General features: G+C 57.0%; 1 protein-coding gene across 6 annotated transcripts in view; it reads right to left on the bottom strand.

The window, feature by feature from the left end:
* Nucleotides 1–1,512: 1,512 nt before the first annotated feature.
* Nucleotides 1,513–27,359, bottom strand: part of HDAC7 (histone deacetylase 7) — a 219,339-nt gene continuing 193,492 nt past the window's right edge. For all 6 annotated transcript variants that reach the window (XM_075902093.2, XM_075902094.2, XM_075902092.2 and 3 more), the window contains 14 exons: nucleotides 26,843–27,068; nucleotides 22,020–22,153; nucleotides 21,171–21,291; nucleotides 19,109–19,158; nucleotides 17,754–17,861; nucleotides 16,926–16,981; nucleotides 16,495–16,582; nucleotides 11,923–12,042; nucleotides 10,113–10,210; nucleotides 7,639–7,757; nucleotides 6,964–7,097; nucleotides 6,427–6,511; nucleotides 5,854–5,992; nucleotides 1,513–3,999 (listed from right to left, as the gene is read on the bottom strand). In XM_075902093.2, coding sequence (XP_075758208.1) covers nucleotides 3,954–3,999; nucleotides 5,854–5,992; nucleotides 6,427–6,511; nucleotides 6,964–7,097; nucleotides 7,639–7,757; nucleotides 10,113–10,210; nucleotides 11,923–12,042; nucleotides 16,495–16,582; nucleotides 16,926–16,981; nucleotides 17,754–17,861; nucleotides 19,109–19,158; nucleotides 21,171–21,291; nucleotides 22,020–22,153; nucleotides 26,843–27,068 — 1,524 coding nt within the window. In that variant the 3' untranslated portion in view covers nucleotides 1,513–3,953. The remainder of the gene's footprint in view (nucleotides 4,000–5,853; nucleotides 5,993–6,426; nucleotides 6,512–6,963; nucleotides 7,098–7,638; nucleotides 7,758–10,112; nucleotides 10,211–11,922; nucleotides 12,043–16,494; nucleotides 16,583–16,925; nucleotides 16,982–17,753; nucleotides 17,862–19,108; nucleotides 19,159–21,170; nucleotides 21,292–22,019; nucleotides 22,154–26,842; nucleotides 27,069–27,359) is intronic.

The raw sequence follows: 27,359 nt of genomic DNA, 5'->3' as shown, positions 1-27,359 counted from the left end.
TTGAGAGGGAGACAGACCCACATGGGTGGTGGGCTCTAAGGGAAACAAGTCAGTGGGGCACTGGGCTGCTGGGACATTTATGGGGAATATATCCACAGAGGCTCTTGGATTTACGACCAACCTACAGGGGTGCTGGGCTTAGAGGGGAACATGGCCATGCAGCACTTGGTTCTTTGGATGGTGGCAACACACCCACATAGGTCATTGGGCTCTGGAGGGAAACAATGCCCATGGAGTTCAGGGATCTTGGTGTGAACAAGACCTAAGGGGCATTGGGCTGAGGGAAAATGTCCCCATGGATACTGGGCTGGACCACAGAGCTAAATTGTCTTTGGGGCCGGGCGGAACACGTCCATGCAGAACTGAATTCTTTTGCAGACAGCCCCAGAGAGCCCCTGGGCTCTGAGGGAATATGTCGACGGGGTACTGGGCTCTTCGGGGGAGATAACAGATGCATAGGAGCATTGGGTCTCGAGGGAAAACTCACCCCTGTGGCACTGGACTCTTGGCGCGCACAAAGACCCACAGGGTGTTGGGGGAAACATATCCATGGGGCACTGGGCTCTTGGCAGGACGAACAGAGCTGGGGGCTTTGAGATTTGGGGGACACCTGTCCATTGGGCTGGGACAAAAGAGCTAAAGGATCTTCCCTGGGGGGAACAGTTCCATGGAGCACTAGGCTCTTGGGGGTAAGAGACAACAAACTCACAGGAGCTTTGTGGGTAATCAAGGCTCTTGGTTAAAGAATAACAGACCCACAGGATTCGTGAGCTTGGGGGGGGGGGGAGAATATCTCCACTGGGCTCTTGTGAAGGGACAACAGATCCACAGGGACTTGTGTGTGGAGGGGAAACATGTCCACAGGGTACTGGGTTCCCATGAGAACAAATCAGACCCACAGGGGCTGGGGGAACATGTCCACAGGGTACTAGGCTGTTGAAGGCAGCCAACCCCATAGTGGTGATGGGGTCTGGGGAGATCGTTCTTGGGCACTGGGATGTTCCACGGGAACAAGTGACTCATAAATGTGTTGGGAGACTGGGGGAAACATGGCCATGTAGTACTGCATCCTTGGTACCCTCAGGGGCATTGTAGGGGAGACATGTCCATGGGGCACTGAGCTCCCAAGGGTGGGGGACAACAGACCCACTGAAGCTTTGGGGGAGGGGACACGTCCATGGAGTTACTGGACGCTTGCAGGGGGTAACTGATCCACAAGAGCATGGGGCTCTGGAGGAACATGTCCATGGGACATTGGACTCTTGGCAGGGAGACCAGCCCCACGGGGTGTTTGGCTGTAGGGGGAACATGCCCACGGGGCACTGGACTCTTGGTGGGGGGAGCAGACCCACAGGGGCATTGGGCTATGGGGAGAACATGTTCATGGAGCACTGGGCTCTTGGAGAGAAGCCGTATCCATGGAAGCACACAGATGGTGCAGCACATGGCACAGTCTGAGCTGTGCCATGGGCTGCAGGTTGGCAATACACCCATCTCCCCGCACACAGCCTGTGCAGTTCAAAGGCAAAGAAATGTTTATTCTTCCCAGGTCAGAAAAAAGACCTTTCTGGCTGTTATATTTTTACAAACACTCACCCCTTTCGCTGCACCGCCAGACCCTGGCCAGGTATCCCAGGCCCCGCTGTGCCCCCACCAGTATCACTGAAATTCATGCCTCCACCCTGCCCATCTGCTGCTGTTTTGGACATTGACGAGGGCTGGGTAGCAGTGGGCCCATGGAGAAACTTAGTCCATTGAGGAGTGCCCACCCCAGCACTCCAGGAAGTGGTTGTGACCATCCGACAGGCCCATGTGTGCGCATTGCTGTGTCACATCAGCTTCTGGGTTGGGCCCCTCTCTAAAGCCAGGTGAGATTGTCCTGGTGTTCACAGCCTGGTGGAGAGGGCTCAGAGCCTCAGGGTGCAGCTCACTGCCATCAGTGACTCGTGGTAGCTCTCGGGAGGTGACTCTGCCATCAGTGACTCATGGTAGCCCCTTTGTGCCCCTGCCAACATTTTAACTGCTCCGTGGCCCCACATGCCCACTCCCCTGCCCAGTCAGTGCACTGAGAGACTGGGTGTGACAACCCCACTTCGACAGGAGCTGGCCGGAATGAGATCAACCCAGGAGTGTGGGCTCCTGGACCAGAAAGCTGCTACGGGCTGGCCCACTTCTGTTCCTCTGCAAAACCTGAACAGGGCAGGTGAGGGGGATAGTTTTTAGCTCTTCTGCTTCCTTGAGATGATACAGTGAAGTCAGGGCGAGCTGGTGAGAGTCATAAAAGCTGCCAGCGCTGGAGGCCACTGATCAGAATCATGGATCTCCTTCAGCTGGGTGAGCGGAAGGAGCTGAGGCTGGGGGGAGGGGGGGAGAGGGTGTACAAACCCATGTGCTCTGCCCAGGGATGAGGGAAACTCTTGGCATGAGCAGCCCCTATTCTAGTCCTCCTGGAGCTGAGGAAAGGAACTGTCAGTCCAAGTGTGTCTGTGTAGTGCTGTCCGGACAGGGTCCCAATTGCAGCTGGCTCAGTGCATCACCAGGCGTGACAGGGCTTTGATCCTGGTTGGGGTCTGCACAGCAGCTAGCACAACAGAGCCCTGATCTTGGTGGGGGTCTGGGAAGCAGCAGGGTTACATGGCCTCAATATTGGGGGGAGGGGTGTTGGTGCAGCACCTCTCACAATGATTCCCTGCTCAGGCAGGGTCTGCAGAGCACCCAGGACTTGGGGAGGAGCAGGAATTGGGCTGGGGTCTCCACTCACTCCAAAGAGGTTCTGGCTGGATCTTGGGAGCTTGGAAGTGTTTCTAACGTGCCCCATCTTGGGCTAGCTGAGCACTGAGCAGCATTCAGACCCATGGTAAGCTGAGTCCATGTTAGACTAAGACACCTTATTTCTCCTTGGCAGCTGGGGTACCAGGCAGGAAAGAGGGGTGGGGTCTAAGGCAGGCACCCTAGTGAGGACTGTCTCAGGGACACTCGGAGAGCCCTCAATGGCTACTCTGGAAGAAGCCCCCGCCCCGGATCAGGACAAAGGGACACGTTACAAAGACATGGATCATCAGGTCACTGGCTTGGCTCCTTGTTCCAGGGCTCAAGTCACTTCCTGAACGTTCGTCTGCAGAGGACTTTGTTCCTCACTGTCCCATGGAAGGAAAGGTCTGCCAGGTGCACCTGAGCACACACGTAGTTTGTAATAGTGCAAATCCGAGAGGCCCCGTCCCCGTGGGCTCACGCTCTGGTTAGTGGGTAAGGCAGCCATGTCCCATGCCTGCAGTTCTGGACACACGAGACACTGGAGTTCAGGCTTTTCCCACTTTCCTGGGATTTGCATGTCATCAACCATCTTCTAACCTCTTCTCATTCACAACAGGTTCGAGCCCCAACTCGCCACCCCTCACTCCTGGCCACCCCAGAGGCACAGAGAATGTCCTGGTCCCCTCCCGGGGCGTGCAATGTGGGGGACCCTGTGGGAACCCGACTGTCTGGAGAAGCGGCACAATCCTCAGGTTGGTGCTGAACAGCTCGTCAACCATCACTGTCCACCCCAAGCCCCGCCCAGTCCCCCCTGCCACCCGGACGAGCCCTTGCAGAAAGGCAGCTCTCTACCACGCAGGCAGGGCAGGAGCCTTTTCAACCCCACTGGCCCCTTACGCCCCTGCCAGGCCCTGAGGGGAGAGCAGGTGGAAACACATGGCCAGGCATGGCAGGGCAGCTCCCTGGAGCAGAGATCCTGGTCCATGGCTGATGCCAAGCAGGAGGGTAATTCTCAGAGAGCAGCGGGCTCCTCTGAGGGTGACCTGCAGCTGCTGCAGCCAGACAGCCCGTCCATTCCATGGGTGAGACTTGGGGAGAGGACAGCGTGGCAGACAGGGAGCCAAGAGTTGAGAGCGAGTCACTGGTCAGGGAGCGTCCAGACTCCTTCAGCCATTGGCGACTCAGACCAGCACCGCTCGTCACTGGTTCATGGGCTCCTCTTCTTCCATCGGCTCATCCTGCGGCCTGCAGCAGAGGAAACCAGCCACCTTAGTCAGAGGGGGGCAGCTCCCCCCAGCATCCTCAGGGCTGTAGCAGGAATTCCCCACACTCCCTGCTCAGTGGGGTGGGAGGGAGGGAATCTTCCCACCATCTCCCAGAGGTGCAGCTGGAATTTCCCACATTTCATTTCAGGGAGAGTAAGAAATACAAGAACTTTGTGTAGAATTTCTGAGCTCCCCCATGCTCCGAGGTGTCCCCCAAAGTGGGTTAGGATGGCCCCACATCCCCTGCCCTGCTGTGAGCATTCACATATGTGGGTGACACTGAGGAAATGAGGGAGCTGCATCATCCTCACGTTACCCACTCCAGGGGGAAGCTGAGCCCAGCGCTCGAGTTTCCACTCCGGGGGAGCTGAGCCTGGTGCCCGTGTTCCCATGCTGGGGGGAAGCTGAGCCCGGCGCCCGTGTTCCCACGCTGGGGGAGCTGAGCCCAGCGCCCGTGTTCCCACGCCAGGGGAGCTGAGCCCAGCGCCCGTGTTCCCACGCCAGGGGAGCTGAGCCCAGCACCCGTGTTCCCACGCCGGGGGGAAACTGAGCCTGATGCCCGTGTTCCCACGCCAAGAGAGCTGAGCCCGACGCTCGTGTTCCCATGCTGGGGGAGCTGAGCCCAGCGCCCGTGTTCCCGCGCCGGGGGAGCTGAGCCCAGCGCCCGTGTTCCCGCGCCGGGGGAGCTGAGCCCAGCGCCCGTGTTCCCGCACCAGGGGACCTGAGCCCAGCGCCCGTGTTCCCACGCCGGGGGAGCTGAGCCCAGAGCCCGTGTTCCCGCGCCGGGGGAGCTGAGCCCAGCACCCGTGTTCCCGCGCCGGAGGAGCTGAGCCCAGCGCCTGTGTTCCCGCGCCGGGGGAGCTGAGCCCAGCGCCCGTGTTCCCACGCCAGGGGAGCTGAGCCCAGCGCCCGTGTTCCCACACCGGGGGAGCTGAGCCCAGCGCCCGTGTTCCCACGCCAGGGGAGCTGAGCCCAGCGCCCGTGTTCCCGCACCGGGGGAGCTGAGCCCAGTGCCCGTGTTCCCACGGGTCAGAGGAGCTGAGCCCCGCCGTGTCCCACCCCATTCCTGCCAGGGGAGCTCAGGTCTCATACCCACCCTGCTCTGTTGTCCTCTGTGGGTTTTCTACTCTCTGAGGGTATGTCTACACTACCCCGCTAGTGCGAACTAGCGGGGTAATGTATGCATACCGAACATGCAAATGAAGCCCGGGATTAGAATTTCCCGGGCTTTATTTGCATAACCCGGCCGGCGCCATTTTTAAATGCCGGCTTGTTCGAACCCTGTGCCGCGCGGCTACACGCGGCACGGGTAGATAGTTCGGACTAGCAAGCCATTCCGAACTATCTGTACGCCTCGTTCCACTAGGGTGGTAGTGTAGACATATCCCTTCTTTCTCTCAGGCCTGGGGAGCTGCTGAGTGGCTGGCCAGGCTCTCCTGCATCAGGCACCCTGGAGTCTCTTGCATTGCAGTTGCAAGCCCTGAGCACTGAACACCTTGGACTGATCTTTCCCTAGTGGGTGCCCTATGGCCCCATGGACCGGCTCTGAGCTGCGGGAATTCTCTGCGCTGCCTTGGTGCCTCTGAGGGCCGTTTGTGCTGCATTCCCAGAGCCGGTGCAGGCTGGGCTCAGGAAGTTGCTGGTTACGGACTGGGGGCTGGTGGTAGGTTGTGACTCCTCTCAAAAGCTGGCATCTGCCGGGAGGTCCCGCAGGTACACAGCTTGCCTATGCCATGGCTGGCAGCACACTGGCACCATGCTGCCAAGGGGCTCAAGGCCAGAGAGGGTGCTGGGGTTTGGGAGACCCAGGGGCTACAGGGAATGGCATCATCACCTCTTCTCCGCCATCGCCGCCACTGACAGGGAGGCCAAGGCCGTCACGGTCTCCACCTCTTCTGGGTCATGGTGTTGCGCTTCCAGGAAGGAGCAGCTCACCTTGGAGGCAAAGCGCTGCACAGCGCCCCAGTACTGACCTGAAAGAGAGACGGGGCTTAGGGGGCCCCCCCTCCATGCAGGCTCCTCATTCTCAGAGTGGGGGGGAAGGAGGAGAGGGGGAGGGGGCTTGCTGTGTACAGGGAGCAGGTGGAGCCTCTGGGGGTCTGGGCTCGCCTGCATTAGAGGCTGCCCCAAGTTCCCTGGGGTGAGTGGCTAGGTTCAGCCTTCTCGGAGAGGGAGACGTGTCCTGTGGCACTGGGGCCGGGCCCTTGACTGCAGCTCTAGGCAGTATCGGGGAGGGCATCTGCAGCCACAGAGCCAAGGAGCTGGGAGTCCAGCAGCCCCTCCCGCCCTAGCTAAGGCAGCTGCTGAGTACCCATGGTGGGGTTACTGGGGTCTGGCCTTGGAGGCTGATCCCACCCAGAGCCCGTTTCTGACTGCCCTGGAGTCGGCTCCTCCCAGCGACACTTACTCTGGACCCGCATCACTGCTTCCAAGGAGCGCACGGCGTTGGGGTTCGGCTTCTGCCTCACGCTCTCCTCTGGGAGAGGATCCAGCTGCAGGGACAAACACCAGCAAGGTCATGAGTGCTGCTCCCAGCCTTGAGGGGAGCTCAGGGAGAGTCATGTGATTCCCCTCAGTCCCAGGGGGCTACACAGCTGCACCCTGCTGCCCTGCATGCGGATTCTAGGGCAGTCTGGCTCCTGTCCATCTGCACGGCTAAGAGTGGAAGAGGAGAAGACTTGTGGGGACCACAGGGCCTGTGATAACAGATCAGCCCTGAGTGGGCAGTTCCCAAGTCCTGCCCCCACATGCCCTCCCCGATACTGAGAAGACAGCAGGCCCCTGGGCTGTGGGGGAAGGGGTACCCTGCCACGTGACAGTGTCCAGTGGACAGGAGCTGGACGAGTGCCTCTCCTCTAACAAGTCCCAAGATTTGCCTCACTGGAGCCACTGCCCTGCCCTCCCCACTGGGGCTGGGGAGCAATGCCAGAGCTCACCACCTCACCTCTTTGCCCAGCAGGGCAGCCACACAGGCCTCTGAGGCATCGCAGATGGCCGTGAGGTCATGACCCCCTTCTAGGGCGAGGACGATGGCTCCCCCTGCCAGACTCATCAGCTGTCGGGTCATGTAGCCGAAGCCTGCGGAGGAAGAAGCCAAAGGGGCCGGCTATCAGCCACCCTGCTGCACTGCTCATGCCCCGGCACCCTGCCCTGGCCAGCAGAGGAGTGGGCTGCACAGGGGCACGCAGCTGGCATCGGGCCCCAGCCCAGACTGTCAGCCTCGGGAAGTCTGCACCGCTGGGACCACGTGTGCCTGCAACTGGGCAACAGACTGACCTGCCACCTAGGGCTGGGTAGCTCCCTCGTGGCCCTCCGGCCTCCTGCAGCCAGCAGGGCTGAGCCACTCCCACCAGGGGGCATGGGGTGGCTGCTACATCACAGAGCATAGACGTGGGTAGCTATTACAAGACCCACCCAGGCACAGCCCCCGTGCCCTGGCCTTTGCTGCGTGGAGAGCCCCTCTGGGCCAGCACTGCTGTGGGAGCAGGGCCAGCAGCTCTCCCCTCCTCCGAGCATCCACACTCCTCCCCCACTGGCCTCCTGTAGCAGCTCCGGACAGCCCCAGCCCCACCGTGCTTCCTAACCAGCCAGGGCACGAGCATCAGCTGCAGCTCCTTACATTTGGCAGAGACTTTGTAGCCTCCCAGAGGTGGTGGGTGGCCGTCAGCTGCGTCAAACCCCGCAGACACCAACACCACCTCCGGAGAGAACTCGTGGGCAATCGGCATCACGACAGTCCTGCCAGGGAAGAAAACAATCCACGTTCAGCAAGGGCGATGGCTTGCGGCCGAGTACACAGCAGGGCTGGGCAGCTAGAGTATGTGGAGCAGCATTGACAGACACACCCAGCTGGCAGACACAAGTCTCTGCACAAAACTACAGTGGTGACAGGCCCTGTGTAAACACGGTCACTGGATCTTTATAGAGACCAGCACACGACTGGGTCAGAAGGGGAGGAGAGGCTAGGAAGGGACGGGGAAGGGGCAGACGGGATGAGGCGCGACGTGGGCAGGAGGGGAGGTTGGGAAGAGATGGAGAGTGGGAGGCTGGAAGAGGCAGACAGGGTGAGGTGTGATGGGGCAGACGGGGAGGGGAGGCTGGGAGAGGCAGACAGGGTGAGGTGTGACGGGCAGACTGGGAGGGGAGGATGGGAGAGGCAGACAGGATGAGGTGTGATGGGGCAGACGGGGAGGGGAGGCTGGGAGAGGCAGACAGGGCGAAGTGTGATGGGGCAGACGGGGAGGGGAGGCTGGGAGAGGCAGACAGGGTGAGGTGTGACGGGGCAGACGGGGAAGGGAGGCTGGGAGAGGCAGACAGGGCGAGGTGTGACGGGGCAGACGGGGAAGGGAGGCTGGGAGAGGCAGACAGGGCGAGGTGTGACGGGGCAGACGGGGAAGGGAGGCTGGGAGAGGCAGACAGGGCGAGGTGTGACGGGGCAGACGGGGAAGGGAGGCTGGGAGAGGCAGACAGGGCGAGGTGTGACGGGGCAGACGGGGAAGGGAGGCTGGGAGAGGCAGACAGGGTGAGGTGTGACGGGGCAGACGGGGAGGGGAGGCTGGGAGAGGCAGACAGGGCGAGGTGTGACGGGGCAGACGGGGAAGGGAGGCTGGGAGAGGCAGACAGGGTGAGGTGTGACGGGGCAGACAGGGAAGGGAGGCTGGGAGAGGCAGAGAGGGCGAGGTGTGATGGGGCAGACGGGGAGGGGAGGCTGGGAGAGGCAGACAGGGCGAGGTGTGACGGGGCAGACGGGGAAGGGAGGCTGGGAGAGGCAGACAGGGCGAGGTGTGACGGGGCAGACGGGGAAGGGAGGCTGGGAGAGGCAGACAGGGTGAGGTGTGACGGGGCAGACAGGGAAGGGAGGCTGGGAGAGGCAGACAGGGCGAAGTGTGATGGGGCAGACGGGGAGGGGAGGCTGGGAGAGGCAGACAGGGTGAGGTGTGACGGGGCAGACGGGGAAGGGAGGCTGGGAGAGGCAGACAGGGTGAGGTGTGACGGGGCAGACGGGGAAGGGAGGCTGGGAGAGGCAGACAGGGCGAGGTGTGACGGGGCAGACGGGGAAGGGAGGCTGGGAGAGGCAGAGAGGGCGAGGTGTGACGGGGCAGACGGGGAAGGGAGGCTGGGAGAGGCAGACAGGGCGAGGTGTGACGGGGCAGACGGGGAAGGGAGGCTGGGAGAGGCAGACAGGGCGAGGTGTGACGGGGCAGACGGGGAAGGGAGGCTGGGAGAGGCAGACAGGGCGAGGTGTGACGGGGCAGACGGGGAAGGGAGGCTGGGAGAGGCAGACAGAGTGAGGTGTGACGGGGCAGACGGGGAGGGGAGGCTGGGAGAGGCAGACAGGGCGAGGTGTGATGGGGCAGACGGGGAGGGGAGGCTGGGAGAGGCAGACAGGGGGAGGTGTGACGGGGCAGACGGGGAGGGGAGGCTGGGAGAGGCAGACAGGGCGAGGTGTGACGGGGCAGACGGGGAGGGGAGGCTGGGAGAGGCAGACAGGATGAGGTGTGATGGGGCAGACGGGGAAAGGAGGCTGGGAGAGGCAGACAGGGCGAGGTGTGACGGGGCAGACAGGGAAGGGAGGCTGGGAGAGGCAGACAGGATGAGGTGTGATGGGGCAGACGGGGAAGGGAGGCTGGGAGAGGCAGACAGGGCGAGGTGTGACGGGGCAGACGGGGAAGGGAGGCTGGGAGAGGCAGACAGGGTGAGGTGTGACGGGGCAGACGGGGAAGGGAGGCTGGGAGAGGCAGACAGGATGAGGTGTGATGGGGCAGACGGGGAGGGGAGGCTGGGAAGGGATGGGGAGAGGCAGACAGGGCGAGGTGTGACGGGGCAGACGGGGAAGGGAGGCTGGAAGAGGCAGACAGGGCGAGGTGTGACGGGGCAGACGGGGAGGGGAGGCTGGGAGAGGCAGACAGGGCGAGGTGTGATGGGGCAGACGGGGAGGGGAGGCTGGGAAGGGATGGGGAGAGGCAGACAGGGCGAGTTGTGAGGGGGAGATGGGGAGGGGAGGCTGGGAAGGGATGGGGAGAGGCAGACGGGGTGAGGTGATCGGACAGGGAGGGGCACGGCTGTGAACAGAACCCTCCAGAGGAAGGCTACCTGAAAGCTGCCAAGTACTCCGGATCGCCCATGGGTGGGTCAAGCCCACCAGTCCAAGCCACGTTGACGTTAAATCCCTTGCCAGCGCCAGAGCCAACCTGGAAGAGAACAGGAGAGCGCTGCAGCAGGGGGCGTGGTGAGCAATGCAGGGCCCCGCATGCCCTCTGTGCCATGCCAGGGCAGCTCCCCAGCCAGGACTGGCTGCAGGTCCAGGCTGGAGACTCGCATGCTCCACAGCCGACGTGGCCTGGTCCTTGGGCTCAGGCTGCCCCTCACACGGACTGTCCAGCAGAGCCCTGACGCCCGGTAAGGAGCTGTGGGGTCTCCCTACAACCTGGGCACCAGGGCCTGGACGTCCCTGAAATAATCCCCAGGGAGATTCCTGCTGGGCCTGCATCAGGGTTGCTCCAACCCTGAGATAGCTGCCCAAGGTGACGCTGGCTGGCGGCAGCTTGATGCACAGGGTGGATCTCAGCGCATCTGCTGCTGGAGAGCTGTCCTCGGCCAGACAGCGGCCTTGTCCCACACAGCTGGGCGTGTGTGGAAGGAGGCGCTGACACTCCCACCTGTGCCCAGCAGCTGCCTGGTGAAACTATGGGGATTGTAGCACGGGCAGGGAGGAGTGGAGCAGAAAACAGCTCGAGGTGCCTAGTAACTGCAGCTACCGGCTGAGCATCGTAACCCGCCCACAGCCGCTGGGGCACCCACCTGGACGAGGGACGGGAGCTCGACAAGCCACTCGCTTCACAGCACAAACCCCTGTGAACACTTTGCAAAGGGGCTGAGCGGGCTCCTTGTTCAGGCCTTCGCCCTCCGTGCTCCTGGAGCCAGGCTGGCCTCCCGGGTGATGTAGGGACAACACAGCCGGGGTGGGGGCTGGCACAGCGCAGCCCTGGGGGAGGCTGGGTGGTTGTGGGCAGGGCGGCTGTGGGGGGGGGACCACCTCAGGACTAAGCAGAGCTCAGTCAAGGACAGAGGAGAGGTGCTGAGCACACTCGAGTGGCAAAACAGCACAGACCCTGCTCTGCCTCCCTCGCCCTGGCCAGCCTCCCCTGCTCAGACCTTCCATAATCTCACCCAGCCTCTCCAAGCAGAAGGAGCCCCGTGGCCCTGCCCAAACTTCCCAAATCAGCCTGCACCCGTACAAACTTCCCCTTCTCTTGTCCAAGCTTTGCTGATCCCTGGTCTCCACCCAGCTTTTCCCTGTCGATCCTGCAGATCTTGTACGAAGGGACACCCAGGCTCCAAGCAATGGAGAATGCTCGTCCCTGGGGGGCTGTTCTGATGGGTGTGCCCCTCCCTCCATTAAATCATTACACCCTGTTTCCAGTCTCACTTTGTCTGGCTTCAGCTTCAGCCACTGGATTTCCTCCTGCTTATATCTGCAAGATTAAAGAGCTCCCTCCTCTCAGAAATCTCCTCCCTGTGTGTGTGCTTTCAGGCCGGCTCTTTCTTGCTCCCCGTTAAGCGAAGGAGCTGCCACGTCTTCAGCCCCTCGACCTCAAGCAGGCTCGCCAGAGCTGGGACGGCTCATGGACCAAAACATGCCAGGCTCCACCTGGTCAGGAGCACACGACCACCATTGGCTCTTGGCAGGCCTCCATGTGAACTTCCGTGATGCACAGGAGGATGATGCTCATAAGAGTGCCAAAGGGGTCAGAATGAGTCCATTCAACAGGGAATCTGGCTAATTCTGCTCTTTCCATGCTCCAGCTTGCCCCCCGCCACACATGCTGCTCCCACCCTCTTGCCTCCCAGAAGACACGGAGCTGAGGGAATCTGGGAGAGGCTCAGAGACCAATGCTCTCACCTCATCCGCTGCCCCGCTGCCAGGGAAAAAGTTGCCGTCGTCATGGCGATGTAATGAGATGTAGAGAATATCTGGGTCTTTGTAGAACACTTGCTGGGTGCCGTTGCCATGGTGAACATCCTACGTGAGAGAGAGGCTGTAAGCAAGCTCCATTTTCTCTGTCCATGGATGGCTCCAGAGCCAGCAGCCCAGAGGAGCCCAGGCACAAAGACAGCACAGATCTCCGACAAGTGCCTTCTAGGGGACAGTGGCATCAGGCTTTGGCCTTTCTCCTGCCCCACCTACGCTGGAAGCATCAAGAATACTGAGAAGATGAAGACCCTCCCCAAGATACAAGGTGGTCTGGTGAGGCCACATCTGGAGTACTGTGTCCAGTTCTGGGCCCCCCACTACAGAAAGGACATGGGAGGCATTGGAAAGGGTCCAGCGGAGGGCAACCAAAATGATTAGGGGGCTGGAGCACATGACCTATAAGAAGAGGCTGAGGGATTTGGGTTATTTAGTCTGCAGAAGCGAAGAGTGAGGGGGGGTTTGACAGCAGCCTTCAACTTCCTGAAGGGAGGTTCCAAAGAGGATGGAGAGAGGCTGTTCACAGTAGTGATGGATGGCAGAACAAGGAGCAATGGGCTCAAGTTACAGTGGGGGAGGTCCAGGTTGGATATTAGGAAAAACTGTTTCACTAGGAGGGTGGTGAAGCACTGGGATGGGTTACCTGGGGAAGTGGTGGAATCTCCATCCCTAGAGGTGTTTAAGTCTCTGCTTGACAAAGCCCTGGCTGGGTTGATTTAGTTGGGATTGGTCCTGCCTAGAGCAGGGGGCTGGACCTGATGACCTCCTGAGGTCTCTTCCAGCTCTGTGATTCTATGATTCTACGGTGCCTGTCCTCTCCAGAGCGAGGAAGAGGTGGACTGGATAATAAACTTACACTGGCCAGGTTCTGATCAGGGCAAGATGGAGCAGCTCTGAAGAGTATGAACATAAGAAGATAAGAACGGCCGTACTGGGTCAGACCAAAGGTCCATCTAGCCCAGTATCCTGTCTGCCGACAGTGGCCAGCACCAGGTGCCCCAGAGAGGGTGGACCAAAGACAATGATCAAGCGATTTGTCTCCTGCCATCCCTCTCCAGCATCTGACAAACAGAGGCCAAGGACACCATTTCTATCCCCTGGCTAATAGCCTTTTATGGACCTAACCTCCATGAAATTATCTGGCTTCTCTTTAAACTCTATGGGTACGTCTACACTACAGCGCTAGTTCGAACTAACTTAGTTCGAATTAGTTAATTCGAACTAAGCTAATTCGAACTAACGCGTCTAGAACTAAAAACTAGTTCAAATTAGCGTTTTGCTAATTCGAACTAGCAAGTCCACATTGAGTGGACTCTGAACAGGGCTTAAGGATGGCCGGAAGCAGTGCCGGCAGGGCATCAGAGGAGGACTTAGAGCATGGAGATGCTGTCTCAGGCTAGCCGAGGGCTGCGCTTAAAGGGTCCCGACCCCCACCCAGGACAGACAGTTCTAAGGGGTGCCCCGCTTGCAAAGAAGTTCTGGCTTGGAGTGCCCGGAGTACCCACACTGGGCACATCACACCACTCAGCCATCAGCCCGGCTGCACTTGCCGCAGGCTGCCATCTGGGGAGAGGGGGCAATCGGGGGGCTGCAGGAGAGCTTCCACCCCCAGAAGCCCGCAGAGCCAGCCCAGTCCTCCCCATTGGGGGCTCGTACCCCAATCCTCCCTCACCTCCTTCCACTTACCCTTCCCTAGCCCCCCTTCTTATTGATGTACAAAATAAAGATAACGTTTCTTCCAACATTGACTCTGTCTTTACTGAACAAAACTGGGGGAGACTGGGAAAAGGAGGTGGGAGAGGGGAAGAGAAAGGCTGGGAGAGGGGAGGGCAACTAACATGATCAGGGGTTGGGAACAGGTCCCATATGAAGAGAGGCTACAGAGACTGGGACTGTTCAGCTTAGAAAAGAGGAGACGGAGGGGGGACAGGATAGAGGTCTCTAAAAGCAGGGGTTGGGTGGAGAGGGTGCATTCAGAAAAGTTCTTCCTGAGTTCCCATAAAGAAGGACTAGAGGACACCAAAGGAAAGGAATGGGTATCAGGCTTGAAACTAGTAAGAGAAAGTTGTTGTTCTTCCCAAAGCAAATAGTTAACCTGTGGAACTCCTTGCTGCAGGAGGCGTGAAGGCTACAACTAGAACAGAGTTGAAAGGGAAGTGAGATCAAGTCATGGAGGTTGGGTCCATGGAGTAGTCTTAGCCAGGGGGTAGGAGTGGTGTCCCTGCCCAAAGTTTGTGGAAGGCTGGAGAGGGATGGCACGAGACAAATGGCTTGGTCACTGTCTTCGGTCCATCCCCTCCAGGGTCCCTAGGGTTGGCCGCTGTCGGCAGACAGGCTACTGGGCTAGATGGACCTTTGGTCTGACCCAGGACAGCCATTGTAAGCTCAGGGCTCAGGGTCGGGGGTTTCAGTGGACCCCCTTGATTTTCATGCACACCTGCTCCTGGGTGGCCAGGCTGGCAGCTCTCCTGCCCTAGACGGCCACTTTCCTGTGCCTAGTGCGGAGATCGTGGACGAGGTCCACGATGTCCGCACTAGCCCAGGAAGGTGCCCGCCTCTTGCGGTCCAGGGCAAACTCCCGGGAGCCGCCAGCCTGGTCCCGGGAAGAGGGGGTGGGCTGGGGGACATCGGGTGGGTGGCTCTGTGCCGTGCCAGGTGCAGGATCTGCCGGCTGGGTGCTGGCAGGCTTGCACCTGGCACGGGCACCGTAGCCAGCCCGTGCCCCTTTAAGGGGTCCGGGGCCGGGAGGGGGGCATAGAGTTTCCCTGGTGTTGGCCAGAGTGGCCACCAGGGAAACCTGGGGAGGGCTAGCCTCCCACTAGTTCGAATTAAGGGGCTACACACCCCTTAATTCGAACTAGTAAGTTCGAACTAGGCTTAATCCTCGTAAAATGAGGTTTTCTTAGTTCGAACTAAGCGCTCCGCTAGTTCGATTCAAATTCGAACTAGCGGAGCGCTAGTGTAGCGGCTATGAATGTTAGTTCGAACTAACGTCTGTTAGTTCGAACTAACATTGTAGTGTAGACATACCCTATTATAGTCCTAGCCTTCACAGCCTCCTCTGGCAAGGAGTTCCACAGGTTGACTACACGCTGGGTGAAGAAGAACTTTCTTTTATTAGTTTTAAACCTGCTACCCATTAATTTCATTTGATGTCCTCTAGTTCTTCTATTTAGGGAACCAATAAATAACTTTTTTTTATCGGCGCTCTCCACACCACTCATGATTTTATAGACCTCTATCATATCCCCCCTCAGTCTCCACTTTTCTAAACTGAAAAGTCCCAGTCGCTTTAACCTCTCCTCATATGGGACCCGTTCCAAACCCCTAATCATTTTAGTTGCCCTTTTCTGAACCCTTTCCAAGGCCAAAATATCTTTTTTGAGGTGAGGAGACCACATCTGTACACAGTATTCAAGATGTGGGCGTACCATAGTTTTATACAGGGGCAGTAAGATATTCTGGGTCTTATTTTCTATCCCTTTCCTAATAATTCCTAGCATCCTATTTGCCTTTTTGACCACTGCTGCACACTGCGTGGAAGTTTTCAGAGAACTGTCCACGATAACTCCAAGATCTCTTTCCTGATTTGTCGTAGCCAAATTAGCCCCCATCATACTGTACGTAGAGTTGGGGTTATTTTTCCCGATGTGCATTACTTTACACTTATCCACATTAAATTTCATTTGCCATTTTGTTGCCCAATCACTCAGTTTGGTGAGATCTTCTTGGAGTCCCTCACAGTCTGCTTGTGTCTTGACTATCCTAAACAGTTTGGTATCATCTGCCAACTTTACTACCTCACTGCTTACCCCTTTCTCCAGATCATTTATGTTCTTATGTTCTTATGTAAGGCTGGAGAGAACTAGCTGGTACCTTTCTCGGTGTGATTTGTGAGTGGCTCTGGGAGCAGCCATGCAGTCTAGCTGGGTGCAGGATTGTGCTGAGTGATAAGAGCACCTGGGGGCTGGTCACTAGCACACTGTTGTGAGAGACAGCCCAGGCTGGAGAGCTAAGGGGGCACTTAAGGGGTCCCAGTTCCAGGCTGCATCTTTGGGATCCCACCCCCCACCCAGCTCTGCCATGCTCCTCAATCCCGACCTGCGGCCACCTACTAACTTCACCTCCACAGTTCTGCCAGTGCCTCTCCATCCTGACCTGCAGTCACTACTGTCCCACCCACTAAACTCTGCCAGTGCCCCTCAGTCTTGACCCGTAACCCCGATCAGCAAAGCCACTGGCCTCTAAGGCAGGACAATGCTGTATCCGTCAGTCTAAGCTGGCTGCCTGTTGGCTGCGTTACAGTCCAGCTGGCACTCCTGAGAGAAAGAGCACAGCCCTTCCATGTCTATCTACATCACTGGGGACATGTGACTTGTTGCATCATACAGCTGACTGGGCTCTGCCCAGAACTAACAAGCAAGGAGGAACTGTGGGGAACAGCCGAGGAGAGGGTGGAATGGGGAGAAGGTGTGGGGGGAGGAAGGGCTGAAGGAGACTCACCCAGTCCACAATGAGGATTTTACTGAGCTTCCCCTTCTGCTGCAGCTGCTTAGCTGCTATTGCCACTGAGTTGAAAAAGCAGAAACCCCTATAAGGAGGGAAGAGCAGAAGCTTGTTAGTGTCTAGGCCTCCTCCCCAAGCAGCCACCGTGTCCTCCCAGACAGCCACCCCCGCTGCCATGCTGGTTCTCCAGCCTCTCCCCTGCCCTCTGGATGGGGCGGGTGCTCCCTTCCCCTGCCCTCCACCCACTGCCCTCATGGTGGGGCGGGTTTTCCCCTCTCCTCACTGCTTCTCCTCCCCTCTGCTGGTTGGTCCCATACTACACAAGGGGGAGCCAAAGCTGGGTCCATGGCCTGCTCCCTGCAGCAGCCTGGCTCACGCTCTTTGGGCGGAGAGCAGCCAGGGTCAGAGGGAGAGACGAAGGCTCTTACATGGCAGTGGAAGGGTCCGCATGGTGTCCTGGGGGTCGCACCACAGCAAAGCCATTCTGGGGACAAGAGAAAGACTGTGATTGTGGGGCTGTTCTTGCCCATCTCTTCCCCCTGCTCCCAGGACACGGGTCAGGCTTTCCCTGAGGGCATCCGGGGTGCTCTCTCCAACCCAATGCAGCCTAGAGGATACTGAGGTGATCCACACCCAGAAGCGCTTCAGCCTGCCTGGCCACAGGAGTTTTTGTCAGGCTCCGATGGGAGTGTGACTGCAGGGCCTGTCTAGGGGGAGCCAGAGCTCAGTCCTGGAGCCACTGCACGGAGCCGCCACCATTAGACCCCAGTGATTCTGGTCATGGCACTCAGAGATGTGAAATCCTCCTGCCAGATCCTGCCATCGGTGGCACCTCCCAGCTGGGCCCCTCCTTGCTGGCTGCCATTTGTTCCCATGCTGAATTAGCATCTCTCTTAGCTCGAGAGAAAGAAAAGGTCTGGCATGTCTAAGGGACCTGGCTGCCTCTGTTTCTGAGCTGGCTGGCGAGAGGAGCCCTCTCACCACCATGTCAAGCCTGCTGACCCCACCAATGCCCTCCGTTGCCCCATCCAGATAAAGTCCAGGTGCCTACGCCTTCCAGAAGGAAATGCCTGGAGAGGCTGCTGTCCAGGGCTCCAGACATTGGTGGGCCTGCACTAAGGCCTAGAACCACTGCCGAGACCCACACAGGAGGATAGGTGCACCCCTGTGATTCCCCACCATCCAAGGCAATGGCCGGGGGTTCCCACCCCAGCCACTGGCACCGTGCCAGTGCTCATTTCCTGGCCTCCTACTACCTTGAGCTCCCTCGTGGCCACCTTGAAGGCCAGGTCGGTGACGCTGCCGGCGGCCCAGCGGGCAGCATTGGAGGAGTGCAGCTCATTCCAGATAGTGTCGCTGTCCACCTGAAAGCAAGCGGACAGGAATGCAGTGAGCAGGGCAGGCCACCCCGGAAGCGCTTGGGCACGGGGGAGTCTATGAGGGGTCAAAGCATCCATGCGGGCTGGCTCTGGCAGCACCCTGCTGGCTGGCTGCTCGGTGCCACAGGCCGAAGCCCAGGCCTCAGAGGGCAGCCAAAGGGGCTGAATGCCCAAACGCCAGTTCCCAAGCCAGGCAGGCCTCTGCACTCTGAGAGCCCAGGCTGGGCCAGCTTCCAGGGCATCAGCTTCCCACGTGGCCCCGGCCCATGGCTGAGCAGGGCTGGAGGCGGGAGGGAGTCAATGCAGGCTCTGCGCAGTGTGGCTCCCCGGTACCTGGGGCTGGGGCCGGGGTGGAGAAAACGCATTTTACCTTCATTATTTTATTTTATTGCTTAAACAAACATCTTGGTTTGATCAGGGTCACGTCATGGGCCGAGCCAGAGCGGAAACCTCAGTCTCTTCTGATCAAGTCCATGTGTGCGGCTCAAACGCCCCTTGCCCACAGACAGGGGCAGCGTCGCTCTGCTCTGCCTGGGGGAGGGGCCAGCCAGAGGGGAGGAGGGGAGGCAGAGGAGAAAAGGTGCAGATGGGAGGGTGCGGGGCCAGTGGCCCAGCAGCAAGGGCAGGGGAGGTGGAGAGCCAGAGCAGGAGAGAGTGAGACACTTCCTGAAAGAGAAGGAGAGGGAGACAGACAGACAGAGGAGAGTGCAGTGAATGACAGAAACCAGCGCAGCAAGCTGCGAAAGGAAAGAGGCAGCAGAAGAGTCTGGAGCATTGGGCAAGGGGCACAGCTGGTTTGCTCTTCCCTACTGCTACTGCTCTGCCCCTCGAACCCTGCTCCACCTGGGTCCCTCCCTACTCCCCTGGCCTGCCTTGGCTGGGACCAACCCTGCTCTGAGGGCACCAGGCTTCCAGCACCTGGCTGAGCCCCTCCATGACTGTCACGAACAACAGACAGGGGGGAGGGGTTGCCCTGACCCTGGGAGCCCATCGCCTGGAGATGACTGGTCCCTTGAGCTGCTCCGTGGCCACAGGGCCAATGGCTGTCCAGGGGCCAGCGTGCTTGGCTAGGCCCACAGGGCAAGGGCGGGGGGCCTGAGTTACTGAGCCCCAGTGCTACCGGCTCCATCTTGGGGGCGGAGGGTTCCTGCTCTGTCCAGCCTGGGCAAGAGGCCCAGCACCCAGAGCCACCCACCGTGAGACCCTCCCACTAAGCAGAGCCTGTCACTTACCCCCACGCCCCCACAGGGCAGCATGACGAACATCCTCTGCGACAGGATCCCTGCAAGAGAGAGAGGCGGTCAGGGCCAGGGAGAGGGCACTACAGGTTGTCAGGCAGGCAGAAGGAGCAGCTAGGGGGTGGCAGCGAGTGGCAGGAGGCGCCTGAGGGTTGGGGGGCAAGAGGGTGAGGGGGGTAGAAGGTGCCTTGAGGGTGAGGGGGGCAGGAGACACTTGAAAGGGGAAAGGCCTGGGGGCAGGAGACACCTGGCCTGGCTGCCAGGAAAGCGTTCAGCTTTACCTTCCAGCGTTTGGCGGAGACGCATGGCCAGAGCTGGACAGAGCCTGCAGCAGCCGGCACCTGGGCAGGGGGAATGTGCTGGGGAATGATGCAGGGAGCTGAATGGGAGTGTCTGGAGAGCTGGGACGGGGGTTAGTGGCAGCAGTGGGACCAGCTGGGATGGCTGCATGTATCTGCTTCTCCTGAGCCCAGCAGGGCCAGAGGGCAGCACCCCACGGCTATTGCTCCTACCCCTCCCCAGAAGTCAGGGCATCCCAATCAGGCTGCTGCTCAGCTCTCTCCTATGACTGGCTCCTGCCAGGGACCTCAGGAGCCTACCCCATCTGCACTGCCAGGAGTGGGTAGATTAGTTTAGCAGCAGCATCCTGGCCCAGTTGACGCACCCCCTTGGCTTGGACTGAACAACCTCAAGCTGCCTGCAATGGGCGCATGGCGATGAACTGGAGCCAGCGTGCCCCTCCCTGGGGCTAGTGCCATGGCAGGCAGGGGTGGAGGCTTGGCCTGGCCATGTCCACCCCACATTCTGCCTCCAGCTCTGCCTCTGGGGTGGCATTTACTCAGAGCCATGCTGAGCTGCATGCAGTGGAGAACCAGCCCTGGGGTGCACTGGAGCCTGCATTCTGCCTGCAGCTGAGGAAGCCAACCTGCTCAGCTAGGGTACGTCTAGGGGTACGTCTAAACTACATGGCTCCGTCTACAGAGCCATGTAGATTTGTTGTTTTGGCAAAGGCAAATGAAGCCGTGATTTAAATGATCGTGGCTTCATTTACATTTACATGGCTGCCACGCTGAGCCGACAAACAGCTGATCAGCTGTTTGTCCGCTCAGCGCGCTAGTCTGGACGCTCCCCTGCCGACATCAAAGCCCTTTGTCGGCAGCCCCGGTAAACCTCATCCCACGAGGAATAACGGGGCTGCAGACAAAGGGCTTTGATGTCGGCAGGGGAGTGTCCAGACTAGTGCGCTGAGCGGACAAACAGCTGATCAGCTGTTTGTCGGCTCAGCGCGGCAGCCATGTAAATTTAAATGAAGCCGCGATCATTTAAATCGCAGCTTCATTTGCCTTTGCCTATGTGTCTAATCTACATGCCTCTGACGACAGAGGCATGTAGTCTAGACACAGCCTAGATGACAGGCAGATACTGTTGACAATGCTTCTGTTGACAAAGAGCGCCTAGACTACAGCCAGTTCTGTTGACAAAGCAAGCCGCTCTGTCGACATGACAGTGTAGAGGCAAAGGACAGTGTAGATGCAATAGTGCCTTCTATCGACAGAACTCTGTCGACAAAAGGCGTTATTCCTTGTAGAATGAGGTCTACAGCCGCCGACAAAACTGCCGAGTTCTATCGACGTTATGCCGACAGAACTCAGCAGCAGTGTAGACGCAGGTATAGTTTTGGCGACAAAAGTCCACTTTTGTTGAAAAAACCCTGTAGTCTAGACACACCCCTAGTGTTAGCTGCCTGCTGGGCAGGAGTCAGCCCACTTGGATGCAGGTTTTCCAGCACACCCAGAAGCTCCCTCTGTGATCTGCCCTTAGCCCTCGAGTGTGGGCACAGCACATGATGGGGCCTGGGGATCAGCACCCAGGGGAGAGGGCTGGGCCCCAGTGTGCAGAAGCAGCAAATGGGTCTCAAACTGCACAATGCCCAAAGTGTGCGAGCCCTAAGATGGCTGTGTGCCCAGGGGCATCGGGAACACCAGTCCCCCCAGGAGGCAGTTTGTGCCCAGTGCAGGGTACTGTCCCTATGGGGGAGGGGAGCCCAGGCTCCTACCTGCCAGTTTCCCATTGTCCAGTTTGAGGCGATTGAGGGGGTTGGTGCCGTAGAGGAAGACGTGGCGCTCAGTGTGCACCGACTGCAGCTCCTCCAGGGTTGCTTTGCGTCCCCGCAGACACTGGCAACAAACGGGAGCAGGGCAAGTTAGCAGCCTCGGGCGGCAGGGACGGGGCACTCCTCCTCTGTATGCCCATGTGCCTCCTCTGGCGGGGCTCCCGTCCCTGCCTTACCCGGAGAAGCGACCGGCCTGAATGAGAGCTGTAGGCTGGGATCAGCACCTGAGCACCAGGAAGGAGAGCCTGGGGGTGGATGCGCTGGTGGGCTGGGAGCCCCCACATTTAAGTGAAGACACGTCCACAGCTAGGTCAGTGCCAGGCGGCTTCCAATGGCCTAACTGCATAGAGGTTGAGGCTGTACATGGGCAAGGCTGTGGCTGCAGGGTCAGAGACATGGCACTGCCCAGCGCGGGCTGTCACTGGCATCTGTGGTGATACTTAATGTCCATGCTCTCGGCTATGTCCCAGCGGTGCAAAGCGCGGGGTCAGCAGGGCTGAGGGCTGGAACTGGGTCAGGAGCCAGAGGAGAGGCACAAAGCTGGAAGCACTGTGGGCAGCATGCATGGCTGCCAGTGGGCCCTGGCCAGCACCTGGAGATCTCGATCCAAGCGTTTCATGCTTTCGTCCCCAGAAACAAGGGAACTCCCTGGCAGGACTCATGCTTCTTGTGAGTCTTGGCTCCGCTCCCACCTCTGCAGGGAGACCAGGGTCTTCCTGACGCAAGACGCCCACTGTCAGTGGCCTCCCCCGGCTTTGGCAGCACCAGCTGAGCCTCCACTCTCTCACCTACCTCGCACTGGCTGCGCAGACCCCGCTCCTGTAGGCGGGACCAGATGCTCTGAATTCTCCCAGCATGCTCAGGGTGGTTGCTGTTGTCCCCACAGGAGCACTGGTGTTTGAGCATCACAGAGTCATACACAAGCCCTGCAACACAACAGCACGATGGGGCATTAGTGGACACCCTCCCTCCTGCGAGCTCCATGACCCAGCGCTGGGCTCAGCTCCACAGTCTCTGAACCTACGTCTACACTACAGGGTTTTGAGCAAAAACCCGCAGAGCATCCACACCTCAAGTGCGTTTTTGCACAAGTAAATTTACAGTGAATGGACAGAAAAGAGGGCTTTTTGTGGGATAGGTATTCTTATTTCTACGAGGAATAACTCCTTTGTGCGCAAGAGCAAAAACAGGACAGGAAACGGGTTTTTCCACAAAAACAGCCTATCAAAAGAAGCACAGGAGCCCTGGTGGCCATTCTGTTAATGGCAATCAGCTTTCTTGCATGAGAGTGTCCATGCAGTTTATACTCCATGCGCTGTCCATGCAGTTTAGAGGCTCTCTTGCACAAAAGTCCACTGACCAGCAGACCAGGGAGACGGGGAGCAAAGCCTTGGAGCACGCCAGCAGTGGGACAGCCGCGGTGCGCCTGGACTGTCCCGCTGCCCGCGTGCTCTGCGGCTTTGCTCCGTGTCTCCCAGGTCAGCAGACCAGGGAGACGGAGCAAAGCCGTGGAGGACTTGGGCGGTCCCGCCACCCCCGTCTCCCTGGTCTGCTGGGGGGGGAGTGCAGCTAGTGCCCCCCCCCAGCAGACCAGGCTTTTCTTGCCTACCCCTGTGGTAGAGCAGCTGGGGGCTGCTAGGTTGGTCCCGCAGTGCCGCCCCGGACCAACCCGGCAGCACCCCAGCTGCTCTGCCCCAGGTGTCCCCAAGTCAGCAGCTGCTGAAACTGACCAGCGGCTGACTACAGGAAGCCCGAGGCAGAGTTGCTCTGCCCCAGGCTTCCTGGAATCAGCCGCTGATCAGTTTCAGCAACAGCTGACTTGGGGACGCCTGGGTTTCTTAAGTTGAATCTGTATGTAAGTCAGAACTGGCGTACAGATTCAGCTGCGGTTGAAACTGATCAGTTTCAGCAGCAGCTGACGCCAGCTCCGACTTACATACAAATTCAACTTAAGAACAAACCTACAGTCCCTATCTTGTACGTAACCCGGGGACTGCCTGTATTGGAAAAAGGAACGCAAATTGCGGAGCACAATTTGCATACCTTTTGCTGATAGATCATTGTAGTGTAGACATAGCCTTGGTTCTGGAATCTACAAGAGGAGAGGCAATTCTTGATTTAGTCATAGGATCTGCTCCAAGAGGTGAAAATAGCTGGACCACTTAGAAAGAGTGACCATAATATAATTAAATTTAACATCCCTGTGGCAGGAAAACACCACACCAGCCCAATACTGTGGCATTTAATCTCAGAAAAGGGAACTACACAAAAAAGAGGTTAGTACATTGCCAAAAATGAAATCCCTTCAAGCTGCATGGAAACTTTTCAAAGACACCACAATAGACGCTCTACTTAAATTTATACCCCAAATTAAAAAAAAAAAAACAGAAGGAGAAACAAAAAAGTGCCACCATGGCTTAACAATCAAGTAAAAGAAGCAGTGAGAGACAAAAAAAGGCATCATTTAAGAAATGGAAGTTGAAGCCTAGTGAGGAAAATAGAAAGGAGCATAAACTCTGGCAAACGAAGTGTAAAAATATAATTAGGAAGACCAAAAAAGTATTTCACAGTTAGTGAAAGACTCAAAAGTAATAATAAAAAATGTTTAAGTAAATCAGAAGCAGGAAGTCTGCTAAACAACCAGACCCTCAAAGATCATTGCAGAGAAACTAAATGAATTGTTTGCATCTGTATTCACAGCTGAGGACATGAGGAAAATTCCCAAACCTGAACCATTAGGTGACAAATCTGAAGAACGGTCCCAGATTCAGGTCTCATTAGAGGAAGTTTTAGAATAAACTGATAAACTTAACAGTAAAAGGTCATTGGGACCAGATGGCATTGACCCAAGAGTTCTGAAAGAACTCCAATGTGAAATTGCAGAAGTAGTAACTGAATTTGTAATCTATCCTTTAAAACATCTTCTGTACCACATGACTGGAGGATAGCTAATGTGATGCCAATTTTTTAAAAGGGTTCTAGAGATGATCCTGGAAATTACAGGCTGTTAAGTCTAACTTTAGTACCAGCAAACTGGTTGAAATTATAGCAAAGAACAGAATTTTTGGACACACAGATGAACATAATTTGTTGGGGAAGAGTCAATGGCTGCATCTAGACTGGCATGATTTTGAGCAAAAGCAACAAAATCTTGCCACATGTCTACACTGGCCGCGAGTATTTGCGCAAGAACACTGACTTTGTACTGTAGAAAATCAGTGGTTCTTGCGCAAATACTCTGATGCTCCCGCTCAGGGATAAGTCCTCTTGCGCAAGTATTCTTGTGCAAGAGGGCCAGTGTAGACAGCCAAGTTAATTTCTTGCGCAAGAAAGCCCGATGGCTAAAATGGCCATCGGAGCTTTTTTGCACAAGAGAGCATCTACACTGGCACGGATGCTTTTGCGCAAAAGCAAATCCTTTGCGCAAAGGCACATGCCAGTATAGACGCTCTCTTGCGCAAATACTTTTAATGGAAAAACTTTTCTGTTAAAAGTATTTGCGCAAAATCATGCCAGTCTAGATGCAGCCAATATGTTTTTTGTAAAGGGAAATTATGCCTCACCAATCTACTAGAATTCTTTGGGGAGAAGGGTCAAAAGCATGAGGACAAGGGGGATCCAGTGGATATAGTTTACTTAGATTTCCAGAACGCCTTTGACAAGGTCCTCACCAAAGGCTGTTAAGCAAAGGAAACTTTCATGCGATATGAGGGAAGAGCCTCTCATGGACTGGTAACTAGTTAAAAGACAGGAAACAAAGTGTAGGAATAAATGGTGAGTTTTCCGAATGGAGAGAGGTAATTTGTGGAATCCTGTAGGGGCCCACACTGGGGCCCAACCTATTCAATATGCTCACAAATGATCTGAAGAAAGAGATAAACAGCAAGGTGGCAAAATTTGCAGATGATACAAAACTGCTTAAGATAATTAAACCCAAAGCAGACTGTGAAGAGCTTCAAAAGGATCTCACCAAACTAGATGACTGGGCAACAAAATGGCAGATGAAATCCAGTGTTGATAAATGCAAACTAATGAACATTGGAAAACAATCTCAACTATATGTATAAAATGCTGGGACTAAATTAGCTGTTACCACTCGAGAGAGAGATCTTGGAGTCATTGTGTATCATTCTCTGAAAACATCCACTCAGTGTGCAGCAAGCAGTCCTGTTTCACCTTAGAGACTAACAAATATATATATAGTATCATGAGCTTTCGTTGGCAAAACCCACTTCCTCAGATAAGCAGACTGGAGAAACTCTGCTCATCTGAGGAAGTGGGTTTTGCCCACAACGCTCATGATAATATATTTTTGTTAGTCTCTAATGTGCTACACGACTATTTGTTGTTATATAAATTCACAGCATGCCCTCATCTTGAATACTGCATATAGGGCTATATCTAGACTACAGGCTTCTTTCGGAAGAAGCTTTTTTCCGAAGAGAGCTTCTGAAAAAACTTCTTCTGAAAGAGAGGATCCACACTGCAAAAGTGCATCAAAAAAGTGATCTGCTTTTTCGAAAGAGAGCGTTCAGACTGAATGGACACTCTCTCGCATGTGAGCTGTTATTGCTATGGACGGAATGGCCACCAGGGAACCTGTGCTTTTTCTTCTTTCCTCTTCTTCCGAAAGAGCTCCCTCTTCGCCGTCCACACACGCCTTTTGACGAAAGAGCTCTTTCGCAAAAAGGCTTCTTCTTTGTAGAATGAGGATTACCAATGCTGGAAAAACGCCTCTGTTCTTTCGATTTTCTTGTGGAAGAATGCAATTGCAGTGTGGATGTTCCTGGAATTTTGTTGGAAATACGGCAGTTTTTCCGACAAAACTCTGTTGTGTAGACATACCCTAGGTGTGATCACTTCATCTCCAAAAAGATATCTTGAATTGGAAAAAATTCAGAAAAGGACAAGAAAAATGAGTAGGAGTATGGAAGAGGAGAGATTAAGAAGATTGGGACTTTTCAGTTTAGAAAAGAGATGTCTAAGAGGGGATATGACAGAGACCTATAAAAATCATGATTGGTATGGAGAAAAGTGAATAAAGAAGAGTTATTTACTACTTTCCATAAAAAAAGAAGTAGGAGTCACCAAATGAAATTAATATGTAGCTGGTTTAAAACAAACAAAAAGAAGTTCTTCTTTAACACCGTCAATCTGTGGAACTCCTTGCCAGAGGATGTTGTGAAGAGCTGGAACCAAGGCCTTCACTGCAGCTTGGCTGGGTGCTGGGCTAACCACAATGGACCATGCTTTATCCTTCACTGCTCTGTGCTACCCTAAGGCCTTCCTGCTCTGTGTGCCAGTTAATGAATAGCCAGCCCTTCCTGCTGTGACAACACTGAGTGTCACTGCTACTAGTACAAGGTGCATTGGCCCCTAACAAGTGCACAAAGCTCCATCAGGGTCTCTCGGCTGGACTCACTGGACAGAGCTCACAGTGCTAAGCAGGAGCGCTGCAGGCTCTGGAGTCTGTTCTCAGGAGGTGGTCAAGCCCTAGAGGAAGAGCAAGACCCCTAGGGGCCTGGCATGGAAGGGGTCCTCCTAGAGACCATTCCAAAGCATGGATCCTGTGGAGCCGTGACATACCTGCAACCCTCCTGGAGCTCCCACATTACCTGTTGTGAAGTGTGGTTTGGCAGGCGGCTCTTGCACCGGCAAGGAGAGTGCCTTGGTGGGTGCTTCTTGGGCAGGAAGGGCAATGGTAGCGGTGGCAGGAGATGACTGGGCCCTGGAGAGAGGCCGGTGCCCTCCGTGGGTGGCAGGGACCATCAGGGAGTCGGCTGGTGGCTGCCGCTTGAGGAGCGGGTGCTGCAGGCGCTGGTGCTGCTCCCACAGGTAGGCCTGAGGCGGAGAGGATGTGTCAGATTAGTGTGGCGCCCTAGGCCCAGCATGCTCCGGGACACTCTGCAGAGGACCTGGGTGCACATGCCGGGTGCTCTAGGCTGGGGACGCCCATGCGTGTCAGTGAGCCCAGGGCCAGTCTGCGTGGCAGCCAGCAGCTTCCGGCAGCATCTCAGCAGCTCTTCAAAACCAGGCCTGATCTGCTGCGGGGGCGAGGATCTCTGCCCTGAACATCAGGATCTACCCCCTGTGCAACCCAGGGCTGGAAACCCTCACCCAGGGCTTTCCCCA

The sequence above is a fragment of the Pelodiscus sinensis genome, chromosome 31 (assembly GCF_052426305.1).
Source record: "Pelodiscus sinensis isolate ZL-2025 chromosome 31, ASM5242630v1, whole genome shotgun sequence".
NCBI lineage: Eukaryota > Metazoa > Chordata > Testudines > Trionychidae > Pelodiscus > Pelodiscus sinensis.
The sequence above is the reverse complement of the archived record's forward strand: the minus strand, read 5'-3'. Positions and strand labels throughout refer to the sequence as shown.